At 39.6% G+C, this 12,897-nt stretch overlaps 1 protein-coding gene across 6 annotated transcripts in view; it reads left to right on the top strand.

The window, feature by feature from the left end:
- The window catches only part of PTPRE (protein tyrosine phosphatase receptor type E), a 99,301-nt gene that overhangs the window by 81,984 nt on the left and 4,420 nt on the right, over positions 1 to 12,897 (top strand). For 5 of the 6 annotated variants that reach the window (XM_033149410.1, XM_033149408.1, XM_033149411.1 and 2 more), the window contains 8 exons: positions 670 to 767; positions 2,270 to 2,389; positions 3,082 to 3,245; positions 5,921 to 6,056; positions 7,983 to 8,132; positions 9,598 to 9,691; positions 9,929 to 10,005; positions 11,398 to 11,532. In XM_033149410.1, coding sequence (XP_033005301.1) covers positions 670 to 767; positions 2,270 to 2,389; positions 3,082 to 3,245; positions 5,921 to 6,056; positions 7,983 to 8,132; positions 9,598 to 9,691; positions 9,929 to 10,005; positions 11,398 to 11,532 — 974 coding nt within the window. The remainder of the gene's footprint in view (positions 1 to 669; positions 768 to 2,269; positions 2,390 to 3,081; positions 3,246 to 5,920; positions 6,057 to 7,982; positions 8,133 to 9,597; positions 9,692 to 9,928; positions 10,006 to 11,397; positions 11,533 to 12,897) is intronic. The other variant, XM_033149409.1, reaches the window with a different exon arrangement.

Here is a 12,897-nt window from a genome sequence, read left to right as displayed (position 1 = left end):
TTGCCATCTAGAAGCACCCCAAGACAAAATGAAAAGAAAGGGAGATTTTGGACAATGAAAGAAAGCATGGTCACAATTACATCATTCCTCTTATGAACTAGAATCAGATATCCCTAATTTGTGAGAAATGCTATTTTTAATAAGCTGCATTAAGATGCATAGCTCTGCTTTAAACATACAGTAAATAAGGGAAGCACATAGATTTGTTATTAGACCATTTCCATCTATTGAAAGTGCAGCCTTGTCCTCTTTGAAGTTACCCATTACATCATATTTGGAGGCCCTGCACTGAGTGCCCTATCTTCTGAGGTTAGACAGGTGGTAGCTACACACAGGACCTTTTCTGCCTCCTTGGATAGACTGTCTACATTTGTTTGCATGACACATATGCTAGCATTATTTAGGTGCTAGATGAAGACCATTTTATTTCCCTGGGCTTTTCTTTGACAATTTTGCTTCTGGGCGGCTTTGCTGCTGCTTTAATATTTATTGTGGAATTATTTGGTTGGTTTTAAATCTTGTGAACTGCTTTGAACATTATTATTGTTAGAGATATTTTTAAATAAATGAAATAAAGATTTTCACCCCTTTCCCCCTTTTTCTTTTTAAACAGTAGTATTGTTTGTGTTCATCATAGTTTTTGATTAAATAGCTGTGTTGTATGTGTAGGCCCTAAACAAGACACTGTAAATGATTTCTGGAGGATGATATGGGAACAAAAGTCTGCAACTATTGTCATGTTAACGAATGTGAAAGAGAGAAAAGAGGTAAGACACATTTTTAAAATATTTCCCCTCATACTGTTTGGAGTTTTCCCATAACTCACAAGACTGTTACTAATGTAACCACTTCCTGTTCCGAGTTCTTTAATAAGTCTTGGGTTTCTGACACAATCGCTGCAGCATGCTGGCTTAACTAAACTTTCTTTACTTCTGAGCAAATAATTGGTGACTAACTGAGAACCTTAATGTTGTGTGTGTCATTTCTGAATCATGTTTTCAGTCAAATGTGAATGTTCGGGCTTTAGCCCTGGTTTTATGGCAGTTGTGAATTACCTTTAGAGATACATAGTTTTCATTGATAGGGAAATATATATTATTTATTCTGCGTCTATTTTACACCTGAGAATATACACTTGCATAGGGTTATGAAAATGTCTTTTAAGATAGTAATTCATGTAAGAAGGTAAGGAGAACCTGCTGGATCAGGCCAGTGGCCCATCTAGTCCAGCATCCTGTTCCCACAGTGGCCAGCCAGGTGCCTGTGGGAAACCTTCAAGCAGGACATGAACACAAGAACAATCTTCCCTCCTGCAATTTCCAGCAACTGGTATTCAGAAACATTACTGCCTCTAATGTGGGGACACAGCATAGTAGCCATGTGTTGTGTGTGTGTGTGGGGGGGGAGATGTGCTGAGAATTGTTTGACTGCATTTTTCTCTTCCCTAATTCACTGCCAAATTTCGTTATCTTTTCTGGAATGCTAGATGGACTTTCAGGCTCCCGCTTACCTTCCAACCCAATTACTAGTTCCTAGAATAAAGCTGATTTCATAAAATACAAAATTAAATTTCCCAGCACGTCTGCAACAGGGTAGTAGAAGATGATGGCTGGAGTGTATTCATGTGCATATTCATTTCCTGTTATGCTTTTTGGATAGCTAATTAAAAGTGAATAAGGTGTGTTTGGAAAGCAGAAAATAATGATAGTAATAATATTTAGATTTATATCCCACTCTTCCTTCCAAAGAGCCCAAGGTGGCAAACACAAGCAGTAAGACAATAAAAACACCTAAAGGCAATTCCAATACAGCTGCTAACAAAATAAATATATCTCAGTCATTGAGAAGCATGCAACTTTTATTGCTCAAGGATGACCTCTCCTGGCATTCATAGAGAAATGTTGACAGAGTTCTCAACAATTCTCTCATTGTATGCAGTATAGATTTGTAAAAGAATGTCGTATAACCATTGGCTACAAATGGCTCTGGATTGAAATTATTGTATCCTGCAACCTGGAGAAACAGACTTTTAGAAATCAGAGGGGGATGAAGTCAAACCTTAATGAATTTTTGGTCCTAGGGCATTTCATAACTCACTGTTAATATAGTTAGGTGGTGTCAGTTTCAGTTTTGGAGTTTTCAAAAGCATACTTTAAATAGACTCAAAAATAATTGTACAGTTTTATAGTAGCTCAATTATTTGAGGGGCATATATTGCAGCTTGAAGTGACTCTGTGTGTGTGTGTGTGTGTTCTTTACATTTGCATAGGACAAGTGTTTCCAGTACTGGCCTGATCAGGGATGCTGGACTTACGGAAACATCCGAGTTTCTGTGGAGGACTGTATAGTTCTTGTGGATTATACTATTCGGAAGTTTTGTATTCAGTCAGTAAGTTATAGACTCCATTTAATATTTCTCATGATTGGAAAACGTTCCTGATCAATTTTTACCTCTAAAATACGTACTTGGAATTGTCTGTTTTTGTTGAGTGAAAACTGTTTTTGTCAGATGAAAATGTAGCTCTACTCAATACTTACATTTCATTAAACTATGCCCCAAGTGAGATTTCATTTGGCATTCTGCACATAGTTTTTGTATTCATGTTGCCATTAAAACACCGAAGGCTCTAGTAGCTCTCTGTTCTCTGAAGCTTCTTTTGGGAGGGAAGTGTCTCTAGTTCCAAATGGGGTAAATTGTTCCCCATCCACTTACCAGTTTCAGGCCAGGGGTGCTTATAGGTTAAGGTGTCCCCACAAGAACTCATGCTGAAAGAAGGGAAAGTGTGGGTGCATGAAGACTAACTTCTAAGTGAGCACAACATGGAAAGTCATAGAATGTGCTTATGACTTACAAAGTGAGGCCATTAAGGCACATGCTTTACTTTGCAGTTTCTATGCTTTTTGCTGGCAGCTGAGTGACTCTGTAATTCTCTTATAAACTGAACATTTAAAATTAATTCTTAGACAAGGCTGCTACCGCTGATGTCTGAAGAGGATAATTGGTCACACTTATTGGATTGTTTGCTGATTTTAGCCAAATAAATAAATGGTCATACTCATATTTTGTTTCTGGCTCTCTAGCAGGTTTCTGATGGCTGCAAAGCTCCCAGGCTTGTGACACAGCTTCATTTCACCAGCTGGCCTGATTTTGGAGTGCCTTTCACACCTATTGGAATGCTCAAATTCCTAAAGAAAGTAAAATCATTGAATCCTGCACATGCTGGACCAATTGTGGTTCACTGCAGGTATGTGTATGTATAAATATGCAGATGCACACACATACTCATGAAAAATTGTCTTGAGGGTGGCCTAACAGGAAGTGGGCAATATCAATTTTTGCATGCTTAAGCAATAGGTGTTTCCTTAATGTGGGCTTTTCCTACTAGGGTCTCTGAGAAAGAGTACACAAAGCCAACATCAGAACTAGTGTCAGGAAACAGGCTTTTTCCGGATGATTATTATTATCCGTATTGTATCACCTGTGACAACAGCAAAGGTTTATCCTTAGTTATTCATCAGCAGAGATTAATTTGTCCCCTTTTCCATTTTGAGAGACTGACCATTTGTTGTGACCTATGCCAAGATAAGCCTGTGTAAATCCTCCTTCAGGAATATTTTGTACAATTTTAAAAAATAGCCCATTGTACAAAACTTTAGGTAAAGGTAAAGGGACCCCTGACCATCAGGTCCAGTCGTGTCCGACTCTGGGGTTGCAGTGCTCATCTCGCTTCTATAGGCCGAGGGAGCTGTCGTTTGTCCGCAGACAGTTTCCGGGTCATGTGGCCAGCATGACAAAGCCACTACCTTCCCCCTGGAGCGGTCCCTATTTATCTACTTGCACTTTGACGTGCTTTCAAACTGCTAGGTGGGCAGGAGCTGGGACCGAGCAACGGGAGCTCACCCTGTGGCAAGGATTCGAACCACCGACCTTCTGATCAGCAAGCCCTAGACTCTGTGGTTTAACCCACAGCGCCACCTGGGTCACAAAACTTTACTATCAGCATAAATATATTTATAAAGCACCAGCAGTTTTCTAGGTTAAGAAAACAATACTATCTCTGCCGCAAGCTTAGATATGGCACAAAAGTGAAAAGGGATAGAGATGGAATAGGAAAAGGAACAAGCACTTCATAGTAATGTACTTGTATTGTGTACTTTTCAAGAGCAGTTTCTTAGCAGTCTGTGTAGCCTTATATGTAGCTACTAGTACCATGAAGGAGGATAGGGAAGGCAATCTGAGTCTGATGGAGGAGGAAGCATGGGTGACTCATTCATTCTTAAACCACACTTGAAAGTAATCAGCACCCAATCAAAATGTAAAAATGCTCTTTGTACAACTTGTACCAGGATACTTAGAAGAAGTGGTATCGCTGATAAACCTTTTTGTGTTTATATGGGCAAGGGTCTGAGGAAATAAGTTATGATTTATAAAGCTGGAATATGACATCACAAGAACAACAGACCAAAATAAAATAATAGGATACCAGAGGAACATTTATGCCTAGCACAGGATGCCAGGCCCTTTTCCTCTGAAAGGAAGGCTGAAAATCATTTGAGTTATCAGTAATCAGTAGCAACCATGCCCCCTCTAGTGGTTATGCTATTAAACACTAGGACAGCATTTTAGCATTTCACAGTAGATCAATACTGTAAATTTTTATATCTAATGTTTATATTGGTGTCAAAATGGTATTTTAGAATTCAGTTCAGAATACAGTGGTACCTCAGAAGTCGAACAGAGTCATTCTGGAAGTCTGTTTGACTTTCAAAACATTCGGAAACCAATGTGCAGCTTCCAATTGGCTGCAGGAAGCACCTGCAGCCAATTGGAAGCTGCGTCGGACGTTTGGGTTCCAAAGAACGTTCACAAACCGGAACACTCACTTCCGGGTTTGTGGCGTTTGGGAGCCAAAACATTAGACTCGCAATGAGTTTGGGATCCAAGGTAAGACTGTATTTATCTCTTCATAAGGTGCTAGATAAAAATAAAAGGTGAGTCTCAAGCTCAAGATCCTAAAATAGTTAACTTGGTGATGTGCAAAGTGTGTCTTAAAGTGAAAAGAGTGGGTGGAGGAGGGAACCCTTGTCTTACCTCCTGATTTCCTCTCCTTAGCCCATCCCATGGGATAATTTTTCACATGGATACCGAAGTACCGGTAAGTCCAGCTAGAAGAATAGCAGCTGGAGGAAGGCTCTAGGTGGAAGAGAAGAAAAGCAGCAGGGAGGTTTCAGTAGCCCCTGTCACTGTAAATTGTACCACAATATGTGTGATCACAGCACACTTGCAATTAAAGGCACAGTGAACCCCACGTTATATAGTTTGGCCATAATCAGCAGGAAGTAGATTCAAGATTACTTATGGGCATGGTCCAATGGATACTTGAATTTGAGTTACTTGGGGTTCCTATTCCAACTTAGATTTATTCATGTTCATTCAGACTTCTTGCTGTGAGTCCCCAACCCAATGCGAAGTAGCCCTGGACAAAGAATGAAACCCTGTTGTCTTGGGACCTTTGTATAAAGACTGTCTCACAATTGGGCAAGATTCCAGGTTGCAAGAAAGCCTTTGAGCATGCAGCCATATTTGCAAAGGACCAACACATATTTTTTACATAAACACGGAGGGTGGGATTGTTTGGCGATCCCTACTCCTGTGTTGTTAAGAAGGAAGCATTGCCTAAATAGGGGGTCCTGTCTCACAATAAACTGAATGCAGGAGGTGTTGATACTGCCACTAAACATAGTGGAGAGAGTTTGCTCTGACCTGTCATAGTGCTTGCAATATAAGTAAGGAGGACAAAGAAAATCAGAAATATTGGGAGTAAGACTTCAGAAGAAGGATTGCCAAGTCCAAAACAGTTACTGCAATATGTTCCATCATTTTCCTCCTAATTCCTGTTGCGTTTCCTTTCTTCTTAAGTGCTGGTGTGGGTCGTACAGGCACATTCATAGTAATCGATGCTATGATTGACATGATGCATGTTGAGCAAAAAGTTGACGTTTTCGAGTTTGTGGCAAGAATCCGCAATCAACGGCAACAAATGGTTCAGACCGATGTAAGTAAATAAAATACACCTTATGTCACCTGTATCAATATTTTCAGCTTAAAAGATGGCAAAATGTTTTCTTGTTATCTGTTGGACTCAGCCAATTGGAGGTGTTGGCCAACATTTTCTGCCCTCACCCATGAAAAACATTCCACCTTTTGTCACTTGTGGGTGGGTGGGAGCAGGAAAGTGTTTGCACCCTGGGAATGCACTTGTACTGCCTTACCAAAAAAGCAGTACTTCTTTGCAGCCTTAATCTACTGTTCCTTTATTACTAAATCAGCTTTGCTTGTCCTCAGTGACATTATCACTTAGCTAATCACGGTTGGCTATGTGATGACATCCAATCCAATCCAAATCTTTATTGTGGTCATAGACTAGCATCTATGTCATCTATGTGATGACATCATTATTCCAAAGCAGACAAGACCTGGTTTTTTTTTAAAGTGTGCCAAAGCAGTAGCCAATTAGAGCAGCAAATTGTGGGGCCAGGGATAGTGGAAATTAAGTCAAATAGTGGAAATTATCTACAGCGAACTCAGTCACACATCCAATCCAGCAGGGTTGAACTCGCCATCCAGGGATCAGCTGCACGATAAAGTTTCCCACAAAGAACTTGGTGCATGGCCAATCCATCAGAGTTGACCAGCCAGCCCATTTGCTGGGCGGTGAGTCCAGCCCTGCTTTCTGCAGGGACAGGCTGCGTCACTGAGTTCACTACGGGGCAGGCAGTCATGCAGCCACGTATTTACCTGCCCTCACCTGACCATGTTTGACATCAAGTACGAGGCAGGTTGAGCACAGTTTGAGGAACAGCCTTGTGGGCTAAATTCAGCCCACAGCAGGAGGTTCCCCACCCTGGCCCATATGTTACACAGGTAGTGGGGTGTTACTAGTCAGTGTAGACCAGGGATAGCCAATGCCCTTGGGATGTTGTTCGGACTGCAGTCCTGGTCATTTGCCATGCTGGCTAAGGCTGATGGGTGCTGTAGTTCAGGGATATCTGGAGGACATCATGTTGACTACCACTGATGTGCTAGTCTGACATAGTATAAGAGAACTTTCTAAGTTCCAGAGATACAAAACATCTGTATTAATTCTATTGCCCTGAAGAGCTCCGATTCTTGTGCCTTAGCACAGTCATATTTTTTGCTATATTAAGTTTTTTTTTAATGTGTGATTCGTCCTTTGTGTTCTAAATGGCTCTTTGTGATTCTAGAATGCTTTTATAGGGTGTGAGCTGTTAATTTATTCTGGAGGATGAAGCTCCTCTGTAGTTTAAAGTTGTTTTACCTCTCTCCAGACAAATCACTAGTTGGAACCAAGATTTTTCCTTTGCTTTACAGTTTGCGGTTTGTCACCAAAATTCCTAAATGCCATAAGGATGAATTATTACATAAGGATAAGATATGTTTTATCATTATGGGAATAAACTTAGGTCAAGCTCATGCTCTTTCTAGCCTTTTGTGTGGCCAGAAAAAGGGGATAGTAAGGTTTCTCTTCAGCTTTTGATGAACTGCCTTAGGATGATTAATCGAAACTCAAACGAACTGTGATTAGTCTGCAAGCCTTGGTTTTTGAATCTGGATTGTTTCAATAAACCATATATTAGCCACATTTTAGGATTTCGATGTAATGCTGAACTTGGGTTAATTGAAAATGGAAGTGAAAACATCCAGTCTCCTTGTGGTCACTCTGGTGGATGAGAGAGGGATAAGCCTAGACTTGTTCCTTAACAGTAAACCGTATTTTATTGGCTTATTCAATCATAATGTATGTGTAAGTTTTTTACCTACTATTTTAAAAGGCAACAGTTACATTTCTGACTACTGTATAAAAGTGTATGAGATAGCTGGAGGTTATTCATATCATATATTATATACAATTATTAATATTTCGTGTCCTGGCTTATAAAATGGCTTACGTTCTTTACAGATGCAGTATTCCTTCATTTATCAAGCCTTACTTGAATACTACCTCTATGGTGACACAGAACTAGATGTGTCCTCCTTAGAAAAGCACCTGCAGCCATCGCACAATGCAGCACCAAATCTCGTCAAACTAGGGCTAGAAGAAGAGTTTAAGGTAAGCATTAAATAAAATTTTACAAAGATTTCAGGCTCACACTTAAAATAAATAGTTTCTTACTCTGATTTTTAAAAGGTTAATCCTCTTAGAGTATTGGGTTGGGGTTGGTTTTTTTTTAGAAAAAGAAACTTCACCTGAATTAGGATTTGGTGATAATAGTCATGTTATGCATAGCATATATAATATGTCTGGAGTTATGAATATAGTGAAGTTATGTTTTAAGGCTAACACCAGTTATACTTTCTTGACTTAACTGTAGCTCAAACCATTCTTGTGCATTTTGAGATCTGCTGAATTTGCAAATATGAACAAAAGTAATTGTCCCTTCTACTTTTTTTAAAAGTTTTTATTTTAATGTTACATTCATACATACATTTGTGGTAAATTATAACATCAATGTTCATCTTTCCTGTATTGCAGGGGGTTGGACTAGATGACCTTACAATTCTATGATTCTATGTGTAATACTTACTGTTTAATATGCACATACCACCTTTATTTTTTAACTTACTTTACTTTACTTTAATTTACTTTACTTTAATATACCAAAGATCCCAGGGAATTGTACAATATTAAAAACATAACTTACATAGCATAATAAAATAAAATAAAAAGATCACAGAAAAAACATAATAACAGTCCCTCCACATTTAAAAAGCCATAGAATGTTTAATGGCCAAAGGCTTGGGTAAAGACGAATGTTTTTGCCTGGTACCTAAAGACATGTAACGATGGCACCAAGCAAGCCTCTCTGGGGAGAGCATTTCACAAGTGAGGAGCCACCACAAAAAGGCCTGTTCTCAGGTTGTCAGCCTCTGAACCTTTTGGGGAGAGGAGGGACAAAGAAAAGGCCCTCCAAGAGCAGGGTCTGGGTAGGTCCATATGGGGAGAGGCAGTCTTAAGCTGTTGAGGTCCTGAACCACTTAAGGCTTCATAGATCAGCACCAACACTTTAAAATGGGCCCAGAAACTAATTGGCAGCAAGTGCTGTTGGGCAAGGATTAGCGTTATATGCTCAACTTGTCTTGCCCCAGTGAGAACTTGGCAACTGAATTTTACAGCAGCTGAAGTTTCTGAACCGTCTTCAGAGGCAGCCCCACGTATAACACATTGCAGTAATCTAACCTAGATACAAGTAATACATACAAGCTACTAGAAATTGAACTGTACATTTCCAGCTCCTATAAAACACTCTTCCCAGCTACCTCCCTTGCCTGCAGAAAACAAAAGCAGTGTGTATTAGAAGTTACCAGGTTTTGAAAAATTGCTTTTGATATAGGTGTAACATAAAAGAACACAGGTGAAGGTTTATGTCGTTTGGGATCAGATTAATCAACTAGAAATCTCTCAAAGGAACAGAATATCATGAAATTTTGATTTGTATCTGTTAGCCATTTTTGGTATTCTGTGTTTTTATACAGTAACCTACAAAGTCCTAGCCCAATCTCTCTTTTTGCTGTAGAAATTAACAAATGTTCGAATAATGAAAGAAAACATGAGAACTGGTAATCTGCCCGCAAATATGAAGAAAGCCAGAGTTATCCAAATCATCCCATGTAAGATATTAATTTTCCTCTTTGTAGAAACCGAAATACTTTTATTAATCCATATTACCTAGTAGTGTATGGGTATGTTACACATTCAACAGCAGGTGGCACTGCTAGGCTAAAGTACAAAGACACATTGTAAACTTGATCCTACGAAAGCCTGCAGCTTCATAGCTTTATTGTATTATTGACTATAAAATGCTAAGTATTCTAAGAAACCTAATATGTGGTGTTTTTGTATTTTAGATGACTTTAACAGAGTGATTCTTTCAATGAAAAGAGGTCAGGAGTATACGGATTATATCAATGCTTCCTTCATAGACGTAAGTGTTTCTGTGTATGTGGAATATATGTAGTACTGATTTTTACAAGTCTTTTCAGCAATCAACTTTGTTTTCGAGTAGCAGGCAACATGGTTGCACGTGTGCTTTTATCATTACCACATGAGCTATATTGAAGAGTAACTTGAGAATTTTAAAAAAGAATCAAATTATCAACATCATAAAAAGTATGGCTTTGCACTTAAAATGTCAACAGAGAGAGACAAACCTTCCTGCTCTCCTTGTTCCTTAAGAGGAAACAGAAATTGAGGTCCCCACCTGCAGTGAAGCGTTTCTAGCTATCAAATAAGAATTTTCCTTTCTCCACTTCTTCCAAATACAGTTCAACTGCCTGAACAGTATTTACTCCTTCATGGTCTCAGTCATAGGGTTCATCTCTATATACACACTGCCATCTTTTTTCTCTTGACCCTTAGATTTTTTATTTATTTTCTAATACTTTAATACAGTCCTCGAGGGAAGCTTAATAAGTCAGTTAAAGAACCCAACTATATTCCCACAGTCTTTCCAGTGCCACCTAATTACATTTTCAGACACTTGCTGGATTGTCCATTGGCTTTCTAAATCATATATATTATTTCTCTCTTGTGGGGTGTGAGTGTGTGTGCATGCGTGTGCTCCTACAGGGCTTGCATGAAAGTCTGCCTCGCAGGAGGTGGGTGGTGAGAGGCCCCTGGCTCCCAGTCTCACTCTGAAGGACCCTGTTTGCCCTTTCTCAGAGGCCTCACAGAAGTCTCACATGGGTGGCAGCAGTAAACACAACCATGCAAGGCTTCTTCAGGGCTGACTTGGCAGCCAGGGGGCCAGGTGGAGTATCAGTTCATCATGCCCACATGAGGTAGCCACCTGAGATTATTGCCTGAATTCAGATCATGAATGGCAGCTGGTGTGGTTTAGGGGTTAGAGTGTTGGATTAGGGCCTGGGCGATAAGGGTCTCAATCCTCACTCAGCCATGAAACTAGCTGGGCAACCTTAGGCCAGTCACTGCCTCTCTGCCTATCCTATTCTACCTCACAGGGTTGTTTTAAGGATAAAATGGAGAGGGAGAGAACCATGTGTGCCACTTTGAGCTCCTCGGAGGAAAGGGGATATAAATGCAGTGCTAGTAGTTGTATGATATGATATGATATGATATGATATGATATTATATCTTAAGTGTTTCTCTATTCCTGAACTGGTTTCTCTATCCTTCCATTGTATGTAAGGGATTAACTACAGTTTTCTGGATTTGTGGCTCATTCTGGAGCTTTCTGAAAAGAATTGTTTGTTCTGATATTTCTAGTTAGTCTAGAATCACTTTTAGATTGCCTGGGGTTAAAAATTTGAAATCACTGAGGCATCAGGTAATCGTATGTATTTTTTTTACTGTGAAGGGCTATCGCCAAAAGGATTACTTCATTGCAACTCAAGGACCTCTTCCTCACACTGTGGAAGACTTCTGGCGAATGGTGTGGGAATGGAAATGTCACACAATTGTAATGCTCACCGAAGTGCTTGAAAGGGAGCAGGTATGACCACTTTGCCCAATTAAAAAAAAAAACATATTTTGTTATGAATAGCGTAAAGTGTGATGAGGAAATGAAAATTTTCTTCAGGACATTCCAACTCACTAAAAAAAGAGATCCCTATAATTAGCCACAAGTATGCTTCATACCACCAAAGCTCAGCAAAGCCCAGCTGTGTTTAACAGCAGAGTGCTTTGCAGCCTGGGGACTATGTGGTGTCACTGTAGTGTTTTGCTGTTCTTCTTCCTCACCTCACTTTTTTTTTAAAATAAAAAATGCTTTCCTCTTGACAAAGATTTTCAGGCTAGGAATGAGACATGTAGTAGCATGGTTCCTGATGCACACAGCTTCACGTGAATTGTATCTAACCTGGCTTGATGATCCTCAGTATTGAAAATTCAGACAAAAATTGTCACATTCCAGGGAAAGTTACACATAATTAAGTCACAGGGAAATCAATGGGAATTACCGGTAAGTGTGCTCAGCTGAGTGCTAAGATGTCAGTGAAGCTTAATAGTGCTTACTTAACTTCCTCTGGACTGCACTGTGTGTCAGCAATTGCATGGTGGCAAGAAATCTGCATGTTTGGTGTAGCATCAAACTACATTTCTTAACTTAAGGTGAGATATGGGTTTTACAGTGAAATCCCTTTCAAGCGTTGCTGAAATCACTGTTAAGTCATTACAAAAGCAACTTGCATTGTCATATGATTCATGAAAGTTTTTAATTGTCTTTCTAACTTCCCCCCTTTTTAAAAACTTTTCATTTCTCTCCCAAAGTACAGAAGTATTGCATGTCAAGCATATGCTTGTGTAACATCAATTGCCCATAGAAAATAGGCATACAAAAAAGTATCAGTTGTTATAATGATTATTATCAAACAAAACCAAAACACCAAACTGGCTAGTAGATATAAGGAACAGTTTACTCAATCAAAAATACTAAAATAAACACATTAAAGTCCAGCGTGCAAGTCCAAGCCTGTAGATACTTATAAGCCATTAATAAATTGATGGCACAAAAATGCCAATAGTGGTAATGTCCTAGCGTAGTGCAGTTACGCAAAAGTGTTGCAGATGGTACAAGACTTTGCGTGTTCAGTAGAGTAGCCAGTTTGGTGTTTTGGTGTTTTGTTTTTGTTTGATCATAATAATAGAAAATAGGCATCAACTAAAACATGGAGAATGTAGAACTTCCGGTATTTTTCTTCTTCTGTTCAGTACTCAGATAGGTAAAGGTAAAGGTCCAGTCGCGAACTCTGGGGTTGCGGCGCTCATCTCACTTTACTGGCCGAGGGAGCCGGCATACAGCTTCCGGGTCATGTGGCCAGCATGACTAAGCCGCTTCTGGTGAACCAGAGCAGCGCAC

This window comes from Lacerta agilis, chromosome 5, assembly GCF_009819535.1.
Source record: "Lacerta agilis isolate rLacAgi1 chromosome 5, rLacAgi1.pri, whole genome shotgun sequence".
Classification (NCBI taxonomy): domain Eukaryota; kingdom Metazoa; phylum Chordata; class Lepidosauria; order Squamata; family Lacertidae; genus Lacerta; species Lacerta agilis.
The sequence above is the reverse complement of the archived record's forward strand: the minus strand, read 5'-3'. Positions and strand labels throughout refer to the sequence as shown.